General features: G+C 64.1%; 1 protein-coding gene across 6 annotated transcripts in view; it reads left to right on the top strand.

Annotated features, from left to right (window-relative positions):
* Window positions 1–25,997, top strand: part of LOC121043056 (maestro heat-like repeat family member 5) — a 31,259-nt gene extending 5,262 nt beyond the window's left edge. Inside the window, exons 4-28 of one of the 6 annotated variants that reach the window (XM_040494576.1) lie at window positions 1,021–1,169; window positions 2,249–2,332; window positions 3,240–3,356; window positions 3,728–3,847; window positions 4,360–4,509; window positions 4,606–4,724; window positions 4,833–4,910; window positions 5,335–5,470; window positions 9,392–9,487; window positions 9,960–10,064; window positions 10,478–10,613; window positions 10,692–10,786; window positions 12,006–12,155; window positions 12,996–13,150; window positions 14,151–14,295; window positions 14,615–14,799; window positions 15,162–15,299; window positions 15,483–15,594; window positions 15,838–15,981; window positions 16,547–16,723; window positions 17,756–17,911; window positions 19,966–20,088; window positions 25,244–25,304; window positions 25,503–25,577; window positions 25,828–25,997. In XM_040494576.1, coding sequence (XP_040350510.1) covers window positions 1,021–1,169; window positions 2,249–2,332; window positions 3,240–3,356; window positions 3,728–3,847; window positions 4,360–4,509; window positions 4,606–4,724; window positions 4,833–4,910; window positions 5,335–5,470; window positions 9,392–9,487; window positions 9,960–10,064; window positions 10,478–10,613; window positions 10,692–10,786; window positions 12,006–12,155; window positions 12,996–13,150; window positions 14,151–14,295; window positions 14,615–14,799; window positions 15,162–15,299; window positions 15,483–15,594; window positions 15,838–15,981; window positions 16,547–16,723; window positions 17,756–17,911; window positions 19,966–20,088; window positions 25,244–25,304; window positions 25,503–25,577; window positions 25,828–25,928 — 3,107 coding nt within the window. In that variant the 3' untranslated portion in view covers window positions 25,929–25,997. Of the gene's footprint in view, window positions 1–1,020; window positions 1,170–2,248; window positions 2,333–3,239; window positions 3,357–3,727; window positions 3,848–4,359; window positions 4,510–4,605; window positions 4,725–4,832; window positions 4,911–5,334; window positions 5,471–9,391; window positions 9,488–9,959; window positions 10,065–10,477; window positions 10,614–10,691; window positions 10,787–12,005; window positions 12,156–12,995; window positions 13,151–14,150; window positions 14,296–14,614; window positions 14,800–15,161; window positions 15,300–15,482; window positions 15,595–15,837; window positions 15,982–16,546; window positions 17,501–17,755; window positions 17,912–19,965; window positions 20,089–25,202; window positions 25,305–25,502; window positions 25,578–25,827 lie in introns of those variants that run through there. The other 5 variants (XR_005796670.1, XR_005796669.1, XM_040494577.1 and 2 more) reach the window with 5 other exon arrangements.

Here is a 25,997-nt window from a genome sequence, read left to right as displayed (position 1 = left end):
CCCACCCCCGCTTTCTCCTGATCAAAGCAGCACTGATCACCTCTGTAAACCGTGTTAGAGGATTTGGTTCTCAGAAGGCTCCCAGGCTGTGCCTCGTGAGCCGGGAAGCTGGTTGTCCGAGTGGCTCGGAACACGGATTTGATGTACGCTCAAGAAAGGAGTACTGTCAGCTTTCAAAGAGGACGGGTCCCTGCGTCCACCCCCAGTGCTGGGACGGCCTCTCCACCCCTCGCTCCTCCGCACCTGTGCCTCGACAACCTGACGGGAAAAGTCCTATCTCCTTGTGGTTTTTATTTGCGTTCCTTGTATCGCTGCTGAACGGCCTTCTCGTCTCTTTACTGGTCACCAGGGTCTCTTCTGGGCGCCTCTCCACCCCTTCCCTGCGGTGGCTCAACGCTCTCCTGACCTAGAATGGTCTGGAGCATCGATACTGGCCTTCTGTCGTAAACGTCCCTTGTAGACGCCTCCTCAGTTTACCGTTCCGTGGGCTGTAACGATGCTTGGGCCCTAAGCCGACGTCGCGGACTCTAAAAGCGTTTTCCCTTTGCCTCCCCTTTGCGTATTCAGAACCTCTACTCTGGGGTTTCCGGATAACAAAGCCACGTCTGCTCGGCATGTTCACAGCTGCCATTCGGAAATTCAGGCTTCGTAACTGCCTGCTATTTATTTTGGTGTGAGAAGTAGGGCAGGGACGTAGGTTACTTTTTTCACTCCAAACGATAAGCGACTCCTTTGGGACCGCGTTCTCCTGGGCTGGCGTTTTGTGCGTTCCCGTCACGAGGCGTGTTCTCTTCGCCTGGCTGGCTGGGCTCTGCGGGGGGCTGTGCCCTGGCACCCGGGGCGGCGCCTGCCCTCTGTGTTTTGCCTCCTGGCTGCGCTCACACCGGTTTCCCTGCAGACACGTTGTAAAGAAAGTCCTGTGGGCCCTGTGACCTAAGGGCCCGGCCGGAGCCAGAACTGGGGGGGTCTAGGCTTCCGTCTGGCACCCCTGGCACCAGACTGCTTTTCTGTCCTCTGCAGAGCACCTAGGCAGGGCGAGCACGAGCAAGCCCCCCAATGACGGACCCCTCTGGGAGGAAGCGCTCATCGGCAAAATCAGGACCATGTCGGCCTTGCAGAAGAGCCAGGCGTTGGAGGCTGTCCAGTGCCACATCCGGGAGCACACCCAGGTGGGACCCCAGGAGCCCTGCTCGTCCGTGCGGGACGCTACCTTCTGCCACTCCAGGGCTCACAGGGGGTGAGCCCCAAGGCCCGCACTGCCGCTTGGCTCCCGCTGGCCTCGGCAGCCCCAGAAGCCCCTGACCTTCAGGGACGTGTGGCAGAAGGTGCCGGGATGTAGGAAGGTGTTGGACCACAAGCAGAGGGGCAGGTGGGGCACAGAGGCCCTGCCAGCTGGTGCTCAGACGTTGTCACTGGGGCCTGGTGGCAGGTACGGGCCAGGGAGCCACGTGGAGCCAGCCAGCCTGCCCCCCGCTCTAGGCCCCGGGGACTGGAGAGGACAGGGTGGTGTGTCTGATCCACCTCTGTGCCTGGGGACCTCCCAACCTGTGGGCCGCAGGAGGCTCCCCAGCTCAGGACTCCTGCCATCGTGGGGGGCCAGGCCCTGCTTTTCCCTGACGCCCCACACACTCTGGCCTGTTCAGCGTGAAGGCCTGAGCCACCACCGGCGGTGGCTGAGCTCCCAGGTCGGGCGGGGGGCCCCCCCCCCCGGCCCCTGTCCTCCACCTTCCTGCTGCAGAGTCTTCAGGAGTTCAGGGCCGACAGACAGAATCGAGTACGAGGGACAGCAGCACGGACGTGTGCCTAGAGGGAGACTGGCTCTAAGCACACACACAGCTTGGCTTCGGGCCCCTGGAACCTGGCTGATGGCCAGGTTCCTGCTCTGCTTCAGAGCAGGGGAGGGAGGGACATCCGGCCAGTGGGAAGAGCCCGTGCAAAGGCCCTGAGGTCAGCAAGATGGCAGAATGAGAGGGCTGGGGGACACTGGCAGGGCCAGAGTGTCACGGGCTCCCCAGCCAGCTTAAGGGGTGCAGGGGTATCCCACAGGTGGGGGGCTGCCAGGGACCAAGCAGAGGTGGGCACAGCCCTCTGGCAAATATCTCCTTACCCTTTGGGGGGTGGTTTGTCTTCTCTGCTCACCCACAGGTGCCCACCCCGAGTTTTCATCCCTGGGGCTTCCCAGCGGATGCGGGGGTCCTGCTTTCCCCGGAGGGTCGGGTGGGGCCTGAACGCTGTGTTCCGCCCACAGCTCATCAGGAAAGAGGTGCCCAACGCTGGCCTCCAGGAGCTCCTGGCGGCCTTGAACCTAGAACTCAAGCAGCCTTTGGAGAAGGTCAGTGCCTGGGGTGGGGCTTCCCGGGGTCTCCTACGTGTGCTCAGAGCCCCCGGGGAGGCTGTGACTGCAGAGAGCCCGCGGCCGCTCAGGCCCCTTCCCAGCTTCCCAAGTGATTGTCGCCATCTGAAGCTCTGCGCACACGGATGATGCCGGGAAGGTGCGAGGGGTGCTGTTGCAAGGGGACAGCGGCCTCGGGGCCACTTCGTGTTCGCTGAGCCCTGGCTCCCAGCCGGCCAGGCCCTCTTCCGGGCCCCAGGGACGCGGCGGAGGCAAGGGCGGCAGGCTTTCGCTCTAGTGAGGGAGCCGCGCTCGACAGTGGGGTCACCGGTGACAATCAGGAGTGCACTCTGTTCAAGTTGTGTTGCCCGATGTAGAAACTACACATTTTCATCAGGAGAAAGATAAAGGGGAATTCTGGAAGACCCTGAACGCAGCCTCCTGCACCCGCACGAAATGAGGCTGGGGGGCAGGGGGGCGCAGCTCTGCCCGGGACACCGGAGGTGGGCGGGAGGAGAGGTCCGCTGTGACCGGTCGGCCCTGCACAGGACGGCGCTCAGGCTCGGCTGGGGTGTGCCCGGGGCGGGGTGGGCGGGGGGTGGGAACCGCGGGAGCCTCCGGGGAAACCGAGGCACCGCAGCCGACACGGCGTCTGGGTACCGCCCTGAGGACCCACGAAACTTGGCGCTTCAAGGCGGGCGGGGAGGGGGTGCTGCGGTGGCCCCCGCGCCTCCTGCGGCCTCAAGCAGACAGTGGGCGCAGCAGCCTGAGGCAGGAGCCGCGCAGCTCGGGAAGGTGCTCAGGACAAGCTCCGCGAATTCATTCGCCCCTCGCCCTGCGGTGGTGGCGCCCCTGCCCCCGTGCCCCGTCCCACGCCCGCCCCCTCCTCCCTCCTCCCTCCCCCCAGACCTTCCTCTTCCACTTTTACGGGCTGATCCTCCGAGAGTGCGCCTGTGTGGACCTGGTGAGGAGGCACCCGGCCAGCCTCCTGGAGCTGTCCCACCAGTCATCCGGCCAGCGGGAGGTGGGTGGCAGCCCTCGGCACCCCCGCCCCTCCGCCCCGCCCCCCGCGCGGACGTCGCTGCTTGACGGCAGATGGACACCCCACCCTTCACGCCACGACCTGGTGCGGCTCCTGCGGCCCCCGGCGCTGTGCCGAGCGACAAGGGGCTGCGGTGCGGGTGCCGCCTGGAGGTGACCTCGGGCACCTGTCCACGGCCGAGTCCTGGTTCCATCCCGCCCCGGTGGCCCCAGTGGGACACACGCCCTTCAGGGCAGGGGTGGGGCTCGCCCACCTTCCTTTGCGGGGGGGCCCCCGGGAGGGTGGGGAGGAGAGGGCAGGCCGCGTCCAGCACTGCCGCGTGGGGACGAGCTCACGGCGTCTCTGGCCCACAGGGCATTGCCGTGGCCATCGGCATTGTGTCCTCCAGGCACATGCAGGAGGTGTGGGCCACGCTGGAGCACGTGGGCCGCACCAGGTTCCTGAGGACTGTCTTCACGTCCCCAGACAGCCAGGTAGAGAGGGCAGCGCGGGGGCGGCAGGGGCCAGAGGCCCGGATCGGTGCTGGCTTGCTCGTTGGAAACGTGGGGGTGACCCCTGCCCTGCCCACCTTCCTGAGGGGCTGGTGTGTGGGTGTCAGACCTCCCTTCTTGCTGCGGCCCGGGAGTTTGGAGCCTTGTCCTTGGGGCCCCACAAGGGATCCAGAGCCTCCGCTGGGTCTGACGGTCGGGAGCCGTGTGGGCTTGCCTTGATTTTCAGGTGGGGCGTGTGGCCCGGGTCCTGTGTGTCCACCTATGCTCCCGCCCTGGGGGTTTACGTGGAGCATCTGTGCTTTGCTAGTCCTGGGCACCCCGATGGGAAGAGACATGAGTGACAGAGACCCCCGGACGAGAAACAGTACCTCCAGCCAGAGGGCGGGGAGCCCGGGGCCCGGGGCCGCGGTCCTGAGGCGCACGCGGGGAGGGCCCCCCCGCGGAGGGCGGCAGGTAGAGAGCCGATTCCCCAGTGGCCACCACTCTGTCCGCAGCAGCCGGAGCCAGACACGCACTGGAGATGGGCTGGCAGCACCTCCCTGCTCTGCTACGGGCAGATGGCCGCGCACGCCGGGGCGCAGATCCTGCCCTGGGTGGACAACATCGTGTCCAGGATGGTGTACTACTTCTCCTGCAGCCGCTATGTGAGCGCGGCCACGGCCGGGGCGGCGGGGGGTGTGGGGGCCGCGTCTTCTGACTGGGGCCGGCCCACTGACCCTCCCCGGACTCCACACGGACAGGACAACATCCTCAAGACCAGCTTCCTTTCGGCCACCATCAGGCTTTTGAAGGCTCTCAGGCAGAACAGCACCCCGAGCTACAAATTCTCTCAGATCCCAGAGCTCATCCAGTGCCTCCTGGTGAGCGATGCCTGCGGGGGTCCCGGGGGCTCCCAGGGCCGCCAGCGGGACCAGGAGGCTGAAACGACCAGCCACTCTGACTCCCCCGGCCGCCCCCCCCCCCCCCCGTGCATCCTTCAGAAGGAGCCCAACTTCCTGACCACCCTCTTCCGGGAGAAGATCATATTGGTCATTGTGGGACTGAGGTAACTCTCCTTGGGGTCCAGAACGAAGACAGGCCAAGTCATTGCGTGGGGGTGGGGGTCCACATGTGAGGAGACGGGATGTGAATAAGGGACCAGGAACACGGGGCTGGCCCTGCTGAGGCCGCGCTCCGCCAGCCTCGTCTCCTATCCAAGACAGGTCGTTAATGTTGACACAGACCAATCCCCAACCTGGTCACACACCAAATCCAGGCCTCAGTCACAACCTGAGCCTGACCCTGGGCCACACGCTGAACCTCGACCTTGACCCCGGTCACATTCTGGGCCCTGATCATGATGACACCCACTCGTAAATCTTAAGTTGTGTAGGCCTCTCCCCGCTGGGAATCCATTTCAGCCTGGTGTCTCACTCCTGAACCGTGGGCTCTTGTGAAAACGTCCAGAATCTTCCCCGTGTTTCTTCCAGCAACCTGCGGCCCGGTCTCAAACCCATGGTCAAGTCCCAGATCCTGCAGACCTGCCTGCAGAGCCTGTACAGGCTCCCACCCACGGAGACGCTCAGGAGCAGTTTACCTCCATTGGACGTGGCCCCAGACGTCACGGTGACTGCCTGTTCCCGTCTCTGGGTGCTGGGTTCCGGGTGCCAGGCCGGCCTGCCAAGCCCCAGCCGCGTGTGTGAGCGAGGGGAGCACCGGAGAGAGCTCGCCCGGCCTGGGTTTCTTCCCGGCTTCGCCACAGGCTGGTCTTGACCTTGGAGCCCGAGTCTTGAGTTCTGCCCTCAAGTGGGGCTCTGGTCTCCATGCCGCCCCCTGAGGTGCTGTGATTCAGATGGGACAAGGAAGTGACAGCACTCCGCAGATGTGTGCCGCTTCTGGCCACCTATTCAGCAGCTTCTGCTGCCCAAACAGAGCTAGCGTTTCTTCCTCGGGTGGGGCAGACAGAGCAGCTCGGATCCCCACCACAGGCAGGCCCAGCGTGGGGTCTTCTCCCAAGACCCTGCTCCCTACCTGGAACCCCCCGGTGGGTGGGGACACACACATGCACCCACATGCCACCAGCCAAGCTCCTGGGAATCCCCGGTCAGCAAGAAACAGCAGGCCGGCGTGGAGACGAGCCACGGCAGGGACCTGAGCTGTGGCCAGGCTGGGCTCCCAGGGAGCAGACTGTGGGCCCAGAGTTGGGGGTACACTCTCAGGAGAGGCCCGGTGGGGAGCTGAGAGGATGGGGTGGGGTCACAGGAGAAGCATATCCTGGTGTGGCTCAGGGAGGGCTCAGCCGATCCCCTGGGAAGCTCTGGTACCAAGGGAGCTCTATCGTGACATCGGCCGGCCCATCGCTGGCCCGTGGACAGCCCGCTTCGGGGGAGCGTGAGCTTGGAGGTCAAGTCCTGAGCGTCCAGCAGCCGGGAGTGGGTGCCTGGCCCCCGAGTCTAACATCTAATTGGAGCCCTGTCCCAGGAGGGACGGGCCAGGGCACCAGAGGGGAGGCCATGGGTCGTGACATGTGACATGGGCAGGAGCTGGGTCTGGGTGACAGATTTAACAACCGAAGTGTCACTGCCACGCAAAACATGGCACTTTCCCAAGTGTATGGTTCTACACGTTTTGACCTGGATTTGTGAAACTATCCTCAAAGCCAAGATGAACACGTTTATCACCCCCAGAGCCTCCGTGTGCCACCAGGGGACTCCTCCTTGCTATTGTCATCATAGTTGGTATCTCGTAGAATTTCATGCAAGTGGGATTATGGGGGTTCTGCTAAGCTTTGCCTGGACGCTTCCCGATCAGACGACCTGGAGATTCGTCTACACTGCAGCCTGTACGGATGGCTCATTCCTGGTTCCTGTGGCATGGTATCTGACTTTTCGGATGCCCACCGGGTGTTGATGTGCTCGCCGCATGAGGGGCACTGTGTTATCTCCAGCCTTGCACTGCTAATCAGGCTGCTGTGCACATTTGTGTGCGGGTCTCTGTACAGACCTGGATTCTGTTTTTTGGGTAAACACCCAGGACCGGACGTCTGGGCCATAAGGCAGGTGTGCATCTAACTTGCCAAACTGCCTTCTAACCGGCTGTGCTGATTTGACTGCCAGCAGCAGGGAAGAGAGCCCTGCTCCTCCCACATCCTTGTCAACACACGGTGTAGTCGGTCGTAAGCGCTGGCCATTCTCCTAGGTGTGCAGCGGTGAGTGGTGGTTTCAGTGTTCATGTCTCTACTGAGAGGAGCATCCCCTCGTGTGCTTTTGACCATCTTTGTATCTTTTTTTGGTGAGCTGTCTGTTCAAATCTTATGCCTCATTAAAAAAATTTTTTTAATGTTTATTTTTGAGAGAGAGAGCACGAGTGGGTGGGAGCAGAGAGAGAAGGAGACACAGAATCCCAAGTAGGCTCCGAGCTGTCAGCACAGAGCCCGACGCGGGGCTCAAACCCACGGACGCAGGATCATGACCTGAGCCAAAGTCGGACGCTTAACCGACTGAGCCACCCGGGTGCCCCTCTCATGTTCAATTTTTAAGTTGCATTATTTATTAGTTTCTAGAGTCCCTTTTAGAGTTGCTATGGGGGTCCTTTATCACCCAGGTGGTCTGAACATATTTTCTCCCGGTCTCCAGGCTTTCTTTTTATCTTAATGGTCTTTTCTGAAGAGCCGAAGCTCTCGATTTTGAGGTTGTTCAATGTATCTGTTCTTTCCTTCGTGGGTTGTGATTTTGCTGTTGTATCCAGGAATTCTTTCCTTAAGCCAAGGTCGCAAGGATTCTTCTCTGCTTTCTTCTGGAAGTTTTATGGTCTTAGGTTTCACACTGAGGTCCGCGACAGCTTCTGAGCCAACTCTTATCTGCTGTAAGGAACGGCCTGAAGCTTAGCTCGTTGCGCATATACGGACACCTTGGTTGTTCAGGACCCATCCGGGTCCCAAGTTTGCCTTTGTCGAAAGCCAGCTGCCCACGTGTCTGTTTCCGTTTCTGCCTGTTTATTCTGTTCTGAGCCGTGTCTGCCGATGCCACATGGTGTTGGTCCTGGTAGCTCCACAGGAAGGGGTGAAGGCCCCCAACTTGGGTCATCTTCTTCAAAGCTGTTTTCTGCTCTCCCGGCTTCTGTGCACCTCTGCGCGAGTCACAGAATGAGGGGCTCAACCTCGAGTGAACGGCACCCTGGGGTTTCGATTGGCGTTGCACCCAATCTACAGACCGACTTGGGGAAGACCGACACGTTAACACCGGTTTGTGTTGCGAGCTGAGCGCTGGCGCACCTCTCCGTTTAATTAGGTCGTCTCCAAACCCCCCAGCAGCGTTGGCCGGTTTTCCATGTGCTCGCCTCGGACGTCTTTTGTCAGAGTCTTTCCTCTCTCTGTTTTCTTCTGATATTGCCAATGATATTTAAATGTTTAGCTTTCAGGGGCGCCTGGGTGGCGCAGTCGGTTAAGGGTCCGACTTCAGCCAGGTCACGATCTCGCGGTCCAGGAGTTCGAGCCCCGCGTCAGGCTCTGGGCTGATGGCTCGGAGCCTGGAGCCTGTTTCCGATTCTGTGTCTCCCTCTCTCTCTGCCCCCCACCCCCCCCATTCATGCTCTGTATCTCTCTGTCCCAAAAATAAATAAATGTTGAAAAAAATTTTAATAAAAAAAAATAAATAAATGTTTAGCTTTCAGTTGCTCGTTGCTGGTTTATAGGAGCACAATCGACTTTTTTCGTATGTTGACTTTGTTCCCGAAACCCTGCTAAACCACGTGTTAGCTTTTCAGAGCCTTCTGTAGATTCCACAGGGTTTTATCCGTGACGTGTGTGAACAGTCTCCTTTCTTGTCAACGGGGACGGTGCTGTGCTGTCGCCCTCCTACCCCACCGCCCTTGCCAGGACCCGCCAGTGGTGGGAACAGACACCGCGTCGTTCCTGATGTGATCAGGAACGCATCTGTCTTCGCCATCGAGTCTGCTGTTGCCGTGGCTTGCTGTGGGTTCTCTGATGCTCTTAGTTAGGTGGAGAAGGTTCTCTGCTAGTCCTGCTTTTCGGACAGTGCTCATCAGGATGGACGTTGGCCTTTGCCCACTGCTTTTGCTGGGTCTATGCAGATGATCAATTTTGATATGCTGCTCTCATTTTCACTGAGTTCAACGTACTTCCTGGTTTCGGCTTAGTGCTGGGGGGATATGCCCAGGGGTGCCGTCTGAGGAGCCCTGGGCTGGGCAGCGTGCCCACAGCAGCATCGGGAGCTCACTGAACTCTGCCCCCGTTCTGGGAAATTAGGAAATTAGGGGCAGATTCAACACCCTCAGCGGTTAGGACCTGAGGCCCGGCAGCCAGGAGGGCACTGTGTGTCCCCACCAGGGACTGAGTGGGGACCGGGCCTGGAGTGGACATTATGATCATTTCTGCAGGCCCCGCAGGGAAGGGTGACTGAGCCCTCACGGGGGCGAGTCCCAGGGCACCAGGGGAGCGATGGGCGAGGGTGTCGGCCAGGGAGGGCCACGGTGCTGGCGGGTCCCCCCCCCCCCCGGGGAGTGACACCAGGCCACCGGCCCTGCCAGGTGCTGTACCGGAAGTCGATGCAGGCACTGGACCTGCTGCTGAAGAGCCTCATCTCCGAGAACAAGAGTGTGGACGAGCTATGCTTCATCCTGCAGGTGAGGCTTGGGCTGGCGGGGGGCACACGACTGGGGCTCCGCCCGCCCGGGGTGTGTCCCTCGGACACAAAGGCGGCCAGGTTGGCGGGTGTGCCCCACGCCGCTGACCCGGGGGCTCTCGTCAAGGCAGGGGTGGGCGTTTCAGAAGAGCCGAGGGCCCTGCGAGGAGAAGGTGACCCTGGCTCATCTCCGGGCACTGCCGTGGGCAGGGAGGAAGTCCCGGGGATGGTCTGCGGGCTCCCGCACAGCCATGCAGACGTAGGCCCTCAAACGCCCTGGCTTCCCTCTGGGCCCAGACCCGGCCTCGCCCCGGGGAGCTGAGCCGTTGGCCGGGCACGGACGGGCGAGCCATCTGGTGGGTACACCCGGCTGCGGCCGGCCCGCCATCGCTCCGCGTCCCAGCGGCCACGTCCGGGAGGGGAGGGTGGGTCTGTGCGCCGAGCCGGCCTCGGGCTCTCCTCTCCCATCGCAGCACATGGAGCCGTGGCTGAAGTCAGACAGCAGCGACGAGCGCCAGCGGGCGGTGCAGACCATCTTCCTGTTCCTCAAGTACGTGGTGGACTACGTGGGGCTCACTGTGAGTCGCCTCGCCCGGCACCCTCGGGAGGTCAGCCAGGAAGGTGGGCCTGAGCCCAGAGAGGGGCCGGGAGCCCCCATGGCGCGGCTGCCTCCGTGCTGGGCCCCCGGGCCCTCGCTCCTGATTCTCGCAGCCGTATTCACGGAGCATCTCGGCTGCTAGGCACGGGACTGGGGGGCGAGACGCAGGCCCTGGGGTGCCCCCAGTCCCGGGGCAGGGGTCAGAGTTCAAAGAGGGCGGTGGGGGGAGCTCGATGGCCAGGCTGCCTCAGAACAAAGACTTGAAGGAAGCGGGGAAGGGAGACCGGGTGGGGGGGGGAGGAGGTCCCGCCGTGGGACGAGGGCCTGGGGGCGCCCTGCCCACGAGACACCTGGCAGCCGGGCCTGGCCTCGCTCACTGCCCGCCCCTCCCAGGAGGAGGCCACCCCCTCCATGCTGGGCCACCAGATAGGCCTGCTCATGCTGCTGTGGAGGGACAAGGAGCCCGTCACCCAGAGCCACGCCCACCAGTGCGTGTACCTCCTCCTGCAGCTGTTGACCCAGCAGAAGGGTGAGCTGGGAGCCCCCCACCTCCGGGGCGCTGGACGCTTGGCCGCCCCAGGCCCCCTGACTCGGTGCCCCTCGCCAGGCAGCACGTCAGAGTTCACGTATTTGAATAAAATGAAGAACTTTGAAGCAAATGCCAGGAGGGAATCAGAAATGAAGTTTTACGACCTGGTGAAGGTGGGGCCCGAGCTGCACGCAGCCCCAAGCTGTCCAGGAGTGGGGGCCTCTCCGGCCTCCACCTCCCTGCCCATTCTGCAACCTGCGCAGGGGAGCTGGGGGGCGGGTCAGGCGTAGCCGGGACGTGGACGCCTTCTTGCAGGGAGAGCACCCCATCGCTCTGCCCCTTGAAATCTCGGCCTGCACCCTCCCGCCCGTGACTTGGAGGTGCGGCAGGGCCCCTCTGGAGCCCGGTCCTGAGGTTCTTGCTGACCTCTCCCTTCTCGGCCCCCACTCCTCTTGCGGCCTCACCCCTGGGGCCCCTCACTAGGGCGACAGCTGGGTTTGCCTGAGGCTGTCCCGTGCTCACTACTCGTGCACAGTCCCGGGCAAGCAGCATGCTGTCTGTCTCCCTTGTCCATCGCCTCTGCCCTCCCTCCCTGTGTGTGTCCTTCCCGGGCCGGCCCTCCCCTCAAGACGGACGGGGCATCAAAGCTTTGGGTTTGAGTCCAAGCTCCGCCTCCAACTGCGGGGCGGTCATTCAACCCTTCCATGCCTCAGTTTCCCCACCTTCCAAGTGAGAGTCCCTGAGTCTGACCCCCTGCCTGCTCTCAGGACAGGCTGGGACAGGAGCAGCAAGCCCTCAACGCCTCCGTGTAGAGGGTCGTCCCCTGGGAGCCCCTCCTAGGGAGCCGGCTGCTTAGAAGCCTGTGGTCCTGGTGGGTTCCCTAGAAACAGAGCCTGGGACAGGAATTTCAGTGCAGTTTAGGGGACAGAGACTCACGCTCAGGAGGAAGGAGTAAGGGAAGCAAGCTGGGGATGGGAGCAGCCAAGAGGAGGGTGGTCTGTCTGACCCAGGGGAGTGTGGCTGCTTAAAGCGTCCCCCACCTCGAGGCAGGGGCTGGACCCTGTACCCCGAGTCAGTGACTGGCTGCGGGCTGCAGGGTGGGAGGGGGCACCTGACTGCCTGGACACGACTGCTTGCTCCCACCATCCCCAGAGTGATCCTTCAGCCCTCGGTGGCCACACCTCCCACCACTGAGGCAGGAGGGGCGGGGCCCCAGCAGCCTGGTGCGGGGGAGGGGACAAGTCTGCTCGCCTGGCATTTTTTCCACCTCTGAGTACGAGGAGCGCCCCCACCCCGGCCCTGTCTCCAACCCCGACGCAGGAGGGGCTGGAGGGCTGAGGACCACCAGGGAGGGTGCCGCCTCGGCCTCTCACCGCAGCCCCCCCGGCCCAGGTGCTGGATGGGAACCTGACTGTGGCCCAGCACACGCAGCTCGTCCTCACTCTCCTGCGAGGGCTCTGCAGCCACAACCACCTGCGCTGTGACCTGGCCTCACAGTTGCTCCTGATGATCGTCGAGGACCACAGCATCAAGGCAGAGCAGGTGGGCGCTGAGCCCAGGCTGCGGGCCACCTTCTGCAGACCTCCCCACGGGAGTCGGGGGACCCGCTAAGGAAGGACTGGGGTGGGGGAGGCGGGCTGGCCCCGCGTCAAGGGCTACCCGCGTGCACGCGGACGCACCCGTGTCTGTGCACACACGTCTTCACAGAGAGCGCCCGGGCCTGGAGGCCGTGGGTCCCGAGCTCAGTCCTAGCCATCCGCAGTCCACGGCCCGCCTCCCGCTCCTTGAAATAGCACAGCCCTGTTAGCAGGGCTGAGACCCAGCGATGCCCCAGGGCCCCGGTTCACCCCTCCCGGCCGGTCAGGACCCTCAAGGTCCCAGGGCCCTGACAGCAACACCCTGCCTTGTTCATTCAACCTTACTCAGGAGAGAAACATTCCCTGCCCCCACCCCCTCCCCCACCTCCCTGGGGATTTAACTGCCTTTCTTGGGGCGAGGGGGCGTGGCCAACCTAGTTCACAGCCCACACAGACAGGACCGTCTCTCAGGGGCTGCCAGGCCCATCAACCCTCCTGGCTGCTCGGAGTTGATCCTCACTTTTTCACAGGCACACAGGGAGATGCGGTGAGGCCGCGGGGACGGCGGGGCCACACCAGCCGTGAGCCACGGTGCCGCTTCCACCGCTGACCCCACCGGGTCCTGTACGTGTCCAGATGGCTCATCGTGGGGCAGGGATCACGTAGCGGTCAGGCTACTGGCTGAAGGCTGACGAGGCCATCAGGATGCCTCACGGGGGAGGCAGACCCCGGCCCCAGCAGGGGACGGAGGCGGGAGCTGGGGGTGGCTCTGACGCCCCGTCCCGGTCTGCCCTTCCCTGCTCAGGTGGCTGAGATCCTGCAGGGCTTGTTCCAGGAGCTGCCCTCTATCATCTTCAAGAACACCCTGCAGACCGTGATGCAGGCCGTGTCAGTGTTGGGGACTCAGCACACCCAGGAGACAGTCGAGGTGATACTGTCCCTGTGTCACCCCTCTGAGAGGTATGGCACCGGCACCCACGACCCAGAGGTGAACACCCATCCTTCCTCCGTGGTCTCCCCTCCCAGGCCACAGAATCCCTGGCCAGGCAGCGGCATGCACGACACTGGCCCTTCCAGTGAGAGAGACTCCACTCTCCTTCCCAGACTCCCGAACCAGGGCCAGGGGGTCCCCGGAGGTGTTCTAGGCTGAGGGGTTAAGGTGGAGGCTCCATTAGTCCCCGGAGGGGGCTTTCGGCATGGGAGTGTCCCTCAGACCAGGAGAACCCTGAGAGACCAGCTGGCAGAGGAGCCGGAGGTCAGCTGGCCCCCAAACAGCCCCCTCCAGCTGCCCAGGGCCCCAGCACACATACGGGCCCCCTGCCCTTCCGGGGCCAATATTGGGTTTCCAGGCTGCACCGTGTGGACGTCATGAGCTCCAGCACCGTGATGCTGGGCCTGGCCTGTGAGTAGAGACCCCGTTCTAAGCAGCCTGAGTGGTGTGTGTGTGTGTGTGTGTGTGTCCCCTGAAGTCTGAGGGCCACTGGAGCACCAGGGTGTCTCCACAGCGTCTCAGGGAGCACCGGCTTGTCACAGGCCCACAACACCTTGGACGGGGAACAGAGTTCTGGGGGATGCAGGTCTGTGAGCCCCACACGCCCCCCACCCTGCCCCAGGGAGACACGCCCAGTGCAGACCCACTTTGCCCGCTTTGCCTGAGGGGTGAGCCCCCACCCTCACAAGCTGGGGGGAGGACGGGGGCTCTGTTTGGGGTCACGTGGCAAAGGAGTGCGGCAAAGCGGGAATCAGCACCAACATCAGGGAAAGCCTGTCCTGTGCCCAGGGCTTCGAGCGGGGGCCCCATCCAGATACAGCCTCCTGGACCCCGCAGATGGAAGGGCTCACTGTCCCTGGGGGGCCGGGCCATCTCAGGCCATCCTGCTGTCCCGAGGGTCACGTCCCGCCTGCCCCTCCACCCTGCATGGCCAGCCACCTGCAGGCACTGGGCCCCCTGCCTCCCCAGACAGGTCGTACCCCTGTGGAAGGCCCTAGCCAGCAACACCCAGCTGGCCCGCAAGGTCCTCACCCTGCTCTACATGAAGCTGAGGCTGCGACCCCCCAAAGAGCTCGTCAGGTTCACCCAGCAGGCGGAGCTCATCTCCCTGCTGGTGAGCAGCACCCCCCCACGTCCCCACCCGGGCCCCCCGCCCCCACAACCGCGCTGTCATCCAGGGGCCCTGTGGGATGCCTGGCTGAGCCGGCAGGCAGAGGGTCTCGGCAAGAGTAGCCGAGGCCTCTTGACTGCTGAGTGGCCAGCAGAGCGGGGCCAGCGCCCCCGGGAGTGTCCCGGCCCGAGGCAGGCACAGGTGACAGGGCCCTGGGCCTGGGGGGGGGGGGCGCCCGTGCTTGTGGCTCCCCCCTCCTCTGCTCACTGGAGCCGGCCCTGGAGAGTTGCCCATCTGAGTCCCGCTCTGTCGCCCGCCGCAGGCCCTGGGTACCATTTATGAGCTCCTGTACATCCGGGAGTACAAGGCCACGGTGCGCTGGGCCTTCGCAGGGGTCCTCGTGGGCCTGCTCACGCAGCTCCGTTACCTGTTTGAGCTGGATGTGGTGGACGGCATCTCAGACTACCAGGAGGATGTCCTAGACGGGAAGCCCCTCAGCCCCTGCAGGTGACATCTGTGATGGGCCTTGGCGCCCAGCCCCCTGGGGAACCCCAACCGTGCCCTCTTTCGGGTTCCTTCCACATACCCACGGAACCCCTGGCAGGCACCAGGCCCTGGGCTCAGGGCTAGGGACCCGGAAAGGAATGCCCTCTGGCCCCACCTGGAGGCTTTCAGTCCCAAGTAGGGAGCAGGGGGCACAGCCACCAAAAGCCAGTGGGAGTGAGAATCCTGGGGCAGAGCAGGCTTAGAAGGTGACAGCTCACCGGGGCCCAGATGGGAGAGGAGGTCGCCGATGACCTTACGGTCCAGGCAGAGAGCCCAGCCCCGAGCCCCGACTCACCTCTCCCCACACCCCCACCTGCCCCTAGGACATGCCTGGAGGCCCTGAAGGGTCTCTTCTGGACCACCAACTACTGGGAGGTGTTTGCCTACCTCAAGCTGCTGAGAGGCTGGGAGCTCTTTGAGCACATGGAAACCTACACCGAGGGGGTGACCCTCTTGGCTAGGTGCGCACAGCCTGGGGGGCGGTGCTGGCCCCAGAGAGCATTCCTCATGGGAAGGCTACACCCCATATTGGGAGCTGGGCTCCAGACTCAGTTGCCTGGGCCATCTCCCCGAGTGAGCAGGGGGTTATGGGGGCCAAGGATGGAGACCTCAGGGCCCCCGTGCCTGCCTCTCTCATCTGACAGGGCCATGGCCCACTATGACTGTGAGGTCAAGGCCGTCTTGGGACAGGCGGTCATCTCCCTGAAGAGCTCTGAGGAGCGGGACAACATCGTGGCCATCCTCATCATCACGGAGGTCAGCCCCTCCTCGGCCCCGCCCTGCCCCTGCCCCTGCCCCTCACCAGCGTCCTCGGGCCCTTCGGAAGCTCAGAGAATTGGACTTGCGCTCCAACCCTCCCACGTAAAGGTATCCTAACTTCTGCCTTCCGTGTCAGACCTGCTTGCTCTCTGGAAGTGCTTCCTTACGTCTAACCCCACTATCTCATGCTGCGCCACAGGCCCATTTTCCCTGGTAGCTGACTGTGCCAACACTACTCAGTTTCTCAACAGCCACGAGCTCACCCAGTACATGTCTCGGAGAACCGTGGACAACTTCCTGAGCCTGGGCCTGAACAACCCCAACCAGCTGGTGCGGGCCATGAGCCTGAAGGGCCTCAGCAGTGCCCTGATGCATCCTGAGAAGGTGAGAGCAGGGGCTGCTCGCTCCTATCCCAGGAAGACTTCAGGGAGGAGGAGGCATGTGAGAAGAGCCTCCACAGCAGGTCAGATTGGAAGGGGTGGGTGGGGAAGGCAGGGCAGGCCAAGGCAGGGGGCGCGGGTGGGGAACGTTTGGGGAACGGTGCTGCGTTGCATGCAGCGGGGATCCTAGAATTTCAGGGCCGGAGGGGGCTCTGAGGTCTGCGACTCTGGCCTCCTTTCTAGTAGGGGTCTCTTACCCGACAGCACACCTGCTAGCTGGTCCTGTTCACGCACCACCCGTCACATAGAGGACTGGCACCTGGCTGGGTGTGGATGCACGTCCTCCTTCTGCCCTTTAGGCCTTCCAGAACAAGTCCATGCCGCACGGTGCAGGCCGGGGGGCTGGGGCTGAGGCCCCTGCGGATTGTTAAAGGAGGCAGCGCGGGCAGGGAGCGGCAGCCACGGCCCCGCCGAGTTGCGACACCCGTAGAATAGAAACGCTGGTGAAGTCGGGAAGGGCACTTTCCAGGGAGCGGGGCAGGCCCGGGAGTGGCTGCGTCCGCCCGCGGGTGATGCTGCTCCGGAACCGGCTGGCCGGGCTGCTGGACGGCTTCGTGGGGCCCGAGCCCAAGGACCTCATGGGCCTGATGGAAATCCTGGGTGACATCCTGCACCGCCTGGGGGCCCAGGGCGTCGGCGCCACCAGCCTCAGGATGGCCCAGCACCTGCTGCAGCTGTTCGACGATGTGAGGAGCGCGGCGGCGGCGCAGCACCTCGCCTGAGCCCGCCAATCCCAGCAGCCGCGGCTGCCACCCCAGCCAATCCCAGCAGCCGCGGCTGCCACCCCAGCCAATCCCAGCAGCCGCGGCTGCCACCCCAGCCAATCCGAGCAGCCTCCGGCTGCCACCCCAGCCAATCCCAGCAGCCGCGGCTGCCACCCCAGCCAATCCCAGCAGCCTCCGACTGCCACCCCAGCCAATCCCAGCAGCCGCGGCTGCCACCCCAGCCAATCCCAGAAGCCGCAGCCGCTTCCCCACCCCCCCTTCCTATCCCCGGGGCTTGTGGGTAAAGTCCTGTGGACCTGGGCGGGAGCCTGGCCCCAAGGAAGGTAGGTTCTGGGAGACCCCTGGGCCGCCTCAGAAATGACCTTGCCCAAGCCTCGTGCTCCCCCACGTGGAGGGCGCGGGCCGCGGCCAGAAGAGCAAGGGTGGCGGGGTGGGGGGGGGGGGGCGGCAAGGGGGCGCAGGCCCGTGGCGCAGGTGCAGGGGCTGGTTCGCAGCCTCGAGGCGTCCTCATCCCCCCCCTCCCGCCCCCAGCACAAAGCCCGAGGCCTCTTGCTGGGTCTGAGAGCTCAAAGTGACCGGTCTGGCCACAGGGTGCGCCTGGTCCGGGAGAGGGGGTGAGGTCGCTGTGGCCGAGAAAGGGTCGGCCGCAGCCACTGGAGGGGGTGGCAGGAGGAGAAGGCGCCCCAGCTGTCCAGAAGGCTGGGTTGTGCGTGCCAGCGGGCGGCCCCGGGCAGCAAGGTGGGTGCGGTGGAGGGGCGCGGTGGAGGGGCGCAGCGGACGGTCCCAGAGCTGGAGAGGGCGGGCGTCGGCGTCAGGGCGCATTGGCCACCGCAGGTCCCTGGGCCGGAAGAAGGGTGAGAGATGGGCGGTGGCTGGCAGAGTGGGGGGGGGGGGGGGGGGGGGCCCCCGGCGGGGGGGGGGGGCCGGGGCCGGCCGGCCCCCCCCCCCCCCCCCCCCCCCCGCCCTGCGGCTGAGGGCTCTACGTGCCGGCAGGAACAGGCCGACGTGCGCGGAGGGGCCATCCTCCTGTACGGGGACGTGCTCTACGGCGGCGGCAGGAAGTACCAGCAGGCACTCGAGAATCGCGCTTTCCAGGCCCTGGTGCCACTGCTTTTCCACCTGGCCGACTCCTGCCCCAAGGTGGTCATGGTGAGTGGCCCCCCCGCCTTGCAGGCGACAGGCGCAGGGAAGGAGAGGGCCCGTCCAAGGTGGCGCTGCCCTCACCTCTAGGTTCTCCCCCCAGTCTAGGAGCCGGCGAAGCAGCCCCCATCCGACACACACACACACACACACACACGCAGTCAGCCTCAGGAGCCTGGAGTTTGGGGCCCTTCTCGCTCCCCGCTCTCCCCAGGGCCTACTGCAGACCGTGCCCCCCTCAAGGGCATTGCCCCCAGGGAGGCACCGTGTCTGACTCCCACAGAGGACCCATAGGGCGGCCCTGGAGCTACCAGCCATTTCACAGGCCCCAAGTTTCCCAGATCATCCGTTTGAGCGGACCCTCTGGCCTCGGGGAGTGCCCCTTGCCCCCTCTACACTGGGAACACCTGCTTCTCGCCTGAGACCCCATCCAAGTGCCCCCCTCCCCCTGCTCAGGGAAGCTTTCCTGGCCTCCACCCCTCAGCAGCGTTCTGCTGGCCCTGGGTCCCCACTCCCTGGGTCTCAGCTCTCACTGTGGTCACCTAACAGCTTGGCTCTACCATGTAGGCCCTGCCTGCTGCCCTCTTGACCATGGCCACCTCCTTCCCTCCAGCCCCTCCTGGGGCTCTTGGGAAACTACCTGAATTCCTGCGTCCTCCTCACAAAGGGACTTCCTTCAGTCCCAGGGCTTCTCTCTGCCCCTGCCCCAGACCCACCAGACCCAGGAGCCCTCCGGACCCATCACGGGTGGTGTGACGGGCTGGGAACGCCTCAAGCCTGGGAGAGGGTCCGCATCAGGTCTGGGTCTACACAGCCAACCAGCAGCCCGGAGCCTGGCACAGGGCAGCTGCTGAGTGAATGTGCAGCTAAATGAAGGGGTGAACGGAAGGGTGGATGGGAGACCAGTAGAAGGCAGGGGTGTCGCCAGGTGGCGGGGCTAGAGGGGTGCAGCTGGGAGTTCAGAGGAGAGTGTCAAAGAAACCAGGAGAGGCTGCCTGGGGGAGGCCGGCCTACTCAGCCTCACAAGCTGTAGTCTTAGGATAAGTGGCCCAGAGGCCAGGGGCCTCTGAGTGAGGTGGGCGGTGCATTCTGTGAGCTAACGGGAACACAGGAAGTTGAGGGCAGGCCTGGGCCCGGGGTTGGGTCGGAGGGTCCTCTGTGATCAGGGCCTCGTCCTAGATGCTGAAAAACAGGTGCTCCCCCCCTCCGGAGCACAGTCTCCTGGGGACAGAGGCGTGGTGGACTCAGGAGGAGGTTGAGGGCTTTGGAGTGAAAACCAGGTGGGCCGATCCCCCCTCAACTCAGCAAGGGAGGGAGAGTTCAGCTCGGGGACCGGCCCGTCTCGGCTCAGGCCACCGCCACCAAGTGCCGCGGACAGGGCTGCTGGGTCGAGGGTGTGGCAGGCTGGTCCCCTCCGGCCTTTCTCCTGGGTACATGGACGGCGTCTTCTCCCCGTGTCCTCACGTGGTCGTCCCCCTGTCTGCGTGTCCAGATTCCCCTCCTGGTGAGGACACCAGACAGCTTGCCCTAGGGCCACCCAGGGACCTGATTACCTCACCTCTGTTGAGACCGTGTCTCTGGACAGTCACAGCCTGAGGTCCTGGGGGTGATTTCCACCCATTGTGGGGGTGGTACAGGGACCCTTTAAAGGAGTTCTGAGACTAGAGGCGGGGCTGTTGGGTACTGGTGAGTGAGGGACTGGCCTTCCTCCCCTGGGTGCCTGTCCCCCGGCCCTTGAGAGACTCCCTCAGGGTCAGGAAGGAAGCCTGGGTGGCCAGGGTGACCAGTGGCCTCTCGAATTTTCGCGTGAATTAGAGCACGGCACCCACGGGGCTTGGGGGGGTGAAGACACTATGGCGGGGGCACCCTGTGCCCCCTCTGGGGTGTGAGCAGGCTACACGGCCCCGGGCGCGGCTGTGAGCGGCGTCCTTGCCGGGCCGGGGCCCTCGGTGCCGCCGGGCCGGGGCCCTCGGTGCCTCCGGGCCACTTGTCCTGCAGTCTCTGCCCGGGAGGGTGTTGATGCAGAGGGAGGGGACCCGTCTGTCTTTGCGTGGCGCCCACAGAAGACAAAGCTGACCTTCCTGCGCTGTGCCATCCTGCTGAAATGGGAGTTCCGGAAGGAGCTGTTCGGGAAGCTGGCATGGGATCGTGGCCTCAGCGCCGAGAACGACGTTTTCATCTACACGGTAAGGTGTCGGCACCCTCCCAGATGAGGGGCAGGGAGGCCGGGGAGGTGGACGGGGGCCGTGCGCAGTGAGGGTCCTCACGCCCAGCACCCAGAGGAGGACGGGCGTGATATAGGAACCCTCTTGGGTGGCATCTGACTCGGTCCCGCGGGTGTTGGTTAGAGGCCCGCTCCGTGCTTGGCTGGCCCCTTCAGCCTCCCTCAGTGGGCCCCCTCTGTCAGTAACCGAGCTGGGGGCCTCCAGGGCCACGTGGGGACCACCGCCCTGGACGGGGAAGCCCTACCTGGAGGCAGTTCCCATGGCCGCTGCGGAGGGGCCTTTGGGGAGCGTAGCGCCCGCTGATGTCCCAGTGCAGACATGGGGAGGGCCCCGTAGCTCTGGGAACCCGGGAGTGGCCGCACCAGGACCCCATGGACATTCCTGGGCCCACACGCCTTGCTGAGGATTCGTGTGAGGGGACCCGTGTGCGTGGGGCGGGTGAGCAAGAAACTACAGCTCTGATTTCTGGTGGTGGGTTTATTTCTGAGTCCAGACCCTCAGAGCCCGGCTGGGACCCCTCCCCAGCGCTCGGGGACCGCGGTCCCCATCCCGGGCTTTTCTCCAGCAGGTGGCGGGCAGGCTGGCGCACCGGGCCACACTGGATGTGGTCGAGGTGGGCGGGGGCTTGGGGGGTCCCCGCCGCGTCTGGGAGACGGCAGACGTTTCCTGAGAAGTGGGGAAGGCTACGGTCTGGGGGTGAAGGTGCCCGGGAAAAGGGAGCGGGGCTTCTCAGGGTCCGGAGGGCAGTGACTTTGGTAGGCGCCACCTTGCTGGGGAGCCGGCGGGGCCTCCGTGCCGAGCGCTTCGCCCGCCGCGTGCCGGTGGAGTTTTTTTGTGCGGATGAGGAATTCTCCGCAGGCTCCAGGCGTGGGTCCTTGGCCAGTTGTTTGTAGTGTAATTGCTGTTGCCCAGTCTGTGACTTCTTGCACTGTGCTTACTGTGACTCTGCTGGCGCGGAAGTTCTGCGGCCGGACGTGTTACTCTCCCACGGTCTGTGCTCGGGTCTGATGGAGAAGCCCCTCCCCGCCCTGGAGCCGCGCTGGTGCCCGGAGGGGCGCGGGGTGGCTGTGACCTTCCACCAGCTGCAATGCCCAGCTCCCTGCCCGCGGGAAACTGCGTGCAGCGCTTCTGGGCATTAGGCCGTCCCCCGTGGTTGATGACGGTGACGCGTCACCCGAGGCACGGGCCGCGGGCGCCCGCGGGGCTGCCGCACTTGACCCTCGTGGCTGTGATCGGGGCTCAGCCTCTGTGTCCCTAGCATGCGTTCAGGAGACAGACGTCACAGCGATTTGAGCAGGGGGAGGTTAACCGCTGCAGGGCCCGGGGGCTGCGGGGGGCTGGTCGGTTTGCGGGGGAGCCAACTCTGAAGGCCGTGGGACCGCAGGGATGGCGCGTGGACGTGGACGGGAGTACGTGATGTCGCATGTCCCAACGTAGTGGAGGAGAGCCCCTGCCCCGGGCCAGGAGGACCCCCACCCCCAGAGCCGAGGGCATGGCTACGCTCCTGCGTGGCAGAGAAGCTGGTGTGGCACAGAGCCGAGATGCCGGGACAGGTCCCACACGGGGAGGGGTCACGGGAGACCGGCTGTGAAACGGCCCGGGGGGTGGGGGAGGAGTCCTGGGGGTGCCCGCGGGATCGAGGGCGGGAGCCCCTCCTGTGTCCCCACGCTGCCCCCGTGCCCTCGCGCCAGCTGGCGAGGATGACACTGGGGCCCAGGTCCGCTTTCACAGAGTGCACAGCAGGGGTGAATTTGGAGCTGGGAGGGGAGAGAACACTCCAGTGGGCGCCAGGGCCTCCGCCTCGGAGGTGTGGCCCGGGCTGGGTTTCTTGCCCTTGTCATTTTGGGTTGCGGGTCTTTCTCTGTGTACGTCTGTCAGAGACCTTTGTGCCGCCGCGGGGTGGATGTTACAGTGACATCCCGTCTCTGAGGTGTCGTGGGTGCCGGCGGCCCGAGTCCCGCCCCAGGGCTTCGTGCGGCTCCAGGCCGTGGCTGAGGCTTTTCAAGGAACTTGTCTTTTCTCTTGCTCCTAACTCAGGCCCGGGGTGGGGGAGGGAGAGAGAGACTCCCTTTTGGTGTCCCTGTGCCTTCCCTTGGGGTCCTTCCGGTCTGGTTCCCAAGGTGCGTGGGCGATGTCAGGTCCCCCCCTGCCTCTGGCGTCCTGGGCGTGAGGTTGGTCTTTCCTTCCACGGAGACACCTCGGGCGCCCGGATTCGATGCCCACCTCAGCCCGTGTGCAGGGACAGCGGGGCCGCCTGTCACGTGCTTGTGGTTCCGGTCTTGTCCTGCCCGCTTTTGCCCTTGGGGACTTGTGTTTAGCTGGTTGCTGAGGAGAGCGCGTGGAGAGGTCCGTGCTTGCCATCGGTGTCTCGGTACCTAGTTGACCGATCTGACCAATTTATTTTTGTTAACGTTGACTTAATTTTGGGAGAGAGAGAGTGCGATCAGGGGAGGGGCAGAGAGAGAGGGAGACAGAATCGGAAGCAGGCTCCAGGCTCCCGGCTGTCAGCACAGAGCCCGACGCGGGGCTCGAAGTCAAGAACGGTGGGATCATTACCTGAGCCGAAGTCAGACGTTTAAGCGACCGAGCCACCCGGGTTCCCCTGATTTTACCAATTTATTAAACGCTCCGTCTGTTAGAGCGTGAGAACGTCAACGTTATTGAGTTATACTCACAGGTTTAACCAAGTACGTTTCCCTCAAACGTTTATTTTTCTGTGGGTTTCAGACCCATTGAAATGGCTCTGAGCCCCCACTAGCAGCCTCGCTGTGACAGGGGTCCCGGGGACAGCTTAGGCACCGGGGGAGCCCGGAGACCGTGGGCACGTGAGTCCTCCCCGCCTTCCGTTCTGGGCCCCCCTCCTGCTCTTCTCACGTGGACTTTCCCGGAAGCCTCACGTGAGGTCGCTCACGGCTGGCACTCCTTCCCGTCATCCCGATACTTCCAGTCCGTCAGCTTTGCTAGGAGCCCCTTCTTCTGGAATTTTCTAAGAGTTGAGACGTGTGGATTAGGGCTTCTCCAGTCCCGATGCTCCCAGCCCTCCCCGGGGACGTCTTCGTGCCCCATTGTGGGGTGTGCCATTGAGCCCTGCCCCCGCCCCCCCCCCCCCGGCTGACCTCGGCCACCGGTCGCCTTGAGCCCCGGGCCCCCTGGGCCACGTGGGCCACGTGATGTGCTCATAGCTCTGCCTTCCCTCTGTCCCGATTCCCCGTATGGGCCCAGGCTCACGGCCAGGCCTTCTTTTCAACAATCACAGAGAAAAAAAACAAAACGCCGGTATTTAAGTGTTCCCTCACTTTTAAGCACCGAAGTTAAATCTATTATAGTTTCTCTTCTCTTACAGAAACCTCCTTCCTGTTTTCTTTTTGCTGACTCCTGCCTCTGGAGTAGTGCCGCGAGTTGATGGCCTGCTGGGTCCCCAAGGCCCCCGTGCCACGGTTCCGCGAGCCTAGACCACAGACGTTGCTGTCTCCCGGCTCTGCAAGCCAGCGGCCTGTGGCACGGTGCTGGCCAGGCCACGCCCCCCCCCAGGTCCCTCTCCCGGGCCCGGCGCTGCCCTGGCTTCGAGTGTCACTACGCCCGAGGTGCTCTCTCTGCACGCTGGCGCCTCCCCTCCTAAGGCACCACCTGTAACACGTCGGGGCCACTGGGGGACCCCATTTCACCGCATTGCCTCCAGAGGCCCCATCTCCGAGTGTTGTCCCATTCTGAGGTCTGGGGGGTTAGGAATCAACAGATCTTTTTTGGGAGAGGCGGTCCAGCCGGTCCCTCAGCTCACGAAGGACCCCGCTCCTTCCAGGGAGGCACTGTTACCGCTGCTGGTGTCATTGCTTTATTGTTCAGACTGTCACACCTGGCCTGTCTTGAACTTGAATCCTGTTTCCAGTGAGCTCTGTCTCTGGACTCTCTGTCCATAGGCATCCTTGTTTCTGAGAGCATTAGAATGTTCCAGGCCCTTCCTAGTGCTTGTTCTCTCCAGGGATCAGCCTCCTCCAGGAAGTCCTGGTGTCTGAGTGGAAAAGGGTGTGAGAGCCCAGAGTGCGTCTCAGGGGGCTCGGAGCTCTGGGGGTGGTCCTAGAACGGGCACAGAGCAGGAAGGCGGTTGTCTTTTTAAGGTCACGAGCTGACGGCCAAAATCCCAGAATGTGGGTCTGTGACAAGAAGGCACAGGCGATCACGGTGGTTGGGGCGGAGCAGGGGTGAAGGGCTGGGGCCTCAGGCCGCCCGGTGCCTGAACTTGGACCTCCCACCTGCAGTGTTGGTCTGACGTTTGTGGAAGGAAGCTGGTGTGGGCGGAAACGCAGCTCCGAGGGTCAGCCCGGCCAGGGCGCAGCCAGAGAGAGGACGGCCAGGCCGGGCAGGGGTGACCTGAAGCAGGCGCCCCTCGGGGGAGCACGGCCTGGCGCCACAGTGGCCAAGGGTCCCTGCGGGAAGTGCGGGCGCCAGGGTGGCCTGGGGGCTGAAGCGAGGGGGCCGGCGTTCTTGTCATGCAGGTGGCAGAAAAGCCAGGTCCAGCAGGCTTAGACGGTAAAATAAACCGGTTTATAATCCTGCAAAGGCCCAGAGGATGCTGCCACAAAGCAGCTTGGGCCAGCAGTGGAGACGAGCAGCCTGGGCTGCGTCCGTCCCCTGCCCCCCGTCCTTAGATTGGTCTTATCCTCGGTCCAGGGGCCGTCCCGTCCTGAGCCTGCCGTCCCCTCCTAGAGCAGCCACACACCCCACGTGTCCACAGCAGAAGCCCAGGGGAGCGAGCGAGGGCGGCAAGAGAGGCTGGGCTCCAGTCCTGGTGCAGAAGAGCCCAGCAGACCTCCCTGCCTCCTCTTGGCTCTGACTGGCCCTGGGTCTGTTGCTGAAGCTGGGGAGGGTGGGGGGTGGGAGGGGCAGGGGAGGCCTCCCGGAGGACATGTCGGGGAGAGGTGACAGAGTGCAGGGTCCCAGGTCCCTTGACACAGGCCCAGCCCGAGGTGGGATGGGGGGTGGGGCGTCATGGGTCTTGGGACTGCAGGGCTGGCAGGGGGCCTCGGGCCGAGCGGCGTCACGGGGAGCTGTGGGGCCCATCTCTTCCCCCTCCCCAGGTGGAGAGCAACCTGGCAACTACCACCGGTTTCTCATGCAGGCGTTGACTTACCTGAGCAGCCCCGACCGGAACCTGAAGCAGGCGGCCATGAAGCTCATCGGTGGGTGCTGGCCCCTGGTCTTGTGCTCCGCCCACCGTGCCCACCCAGCCCCCACCACTCAGAGCCCAGAGCTGCCCCCGGGAGGGCCGGGCTCCCGTGTCCGGGGGTCGGGTGGGCCGGTCTCCTGTCGGGGCCAAGCTGGCCTCCCCCAGGGGCCAGGGAGGCGCCCGTGCCCACCGCCCTCCGTCCCTGGTGCAGGGGGGATGCTGCAGGACTACTTTCCCGATCTCTGCATCTGTCTGAGGAAGACTGACGTGAGGACCCTCAGGAAACATGAGCCCTGGCCCAGCACAGGGGCCTCTTTGTTCCCCAGCTCTCAAGAAGGCCCCTTAGCCGGCCTGTCCCCAGAACAGGGCATCGTCTCCTCCTTGAGACTCGGTTCCAGGACAGGGCTGTGCCCCCCTCCCCACATACACCCCACAGGGCTCCTGGGACGGCTGTACACCTCCCCCTGGACCCTCCTCCTTCAGCTCCCGCAGCAGACTGCCCCCTGCCCTCCCCTGCCCCGGGGGTCTCTGTGCAGACTTGGAGATCCCGAAGCAGGACCCAGACTCCATGAGCCGCAGATTCTACAGCAGCTTCCTGGAGGACATCTGGGAGCTGTCCCAGTACGTGACCCACTGAACCGTGGCTCGATGTCGTGCTGGTTCCCGGCGTGTGTTTGACGTTCTCTATTAAACGTGACAAAGTTCC

Source organism: Herpailurus yagouaroundi, unplaced genomic scaffold (genome assembly GCF_014898765.1).
Source record: "Herpailurus yagouaroundi ecotype Mexico unplaced genomic scaffold, PumYag 186, whole genome shotgun sequence".
NCBI classification, from domain to species: Eukaryota; Metazoa; Chordata; class Mammalia; order Carnivora; family Felidae; genus Herpailurus; species Herpailurus yagouaroundi.
The sequence above is the reverse complement of the archived record's forward strand: the minus strand, read 5'-3'. Positions and strand labels throughout refer to the sequence as shown.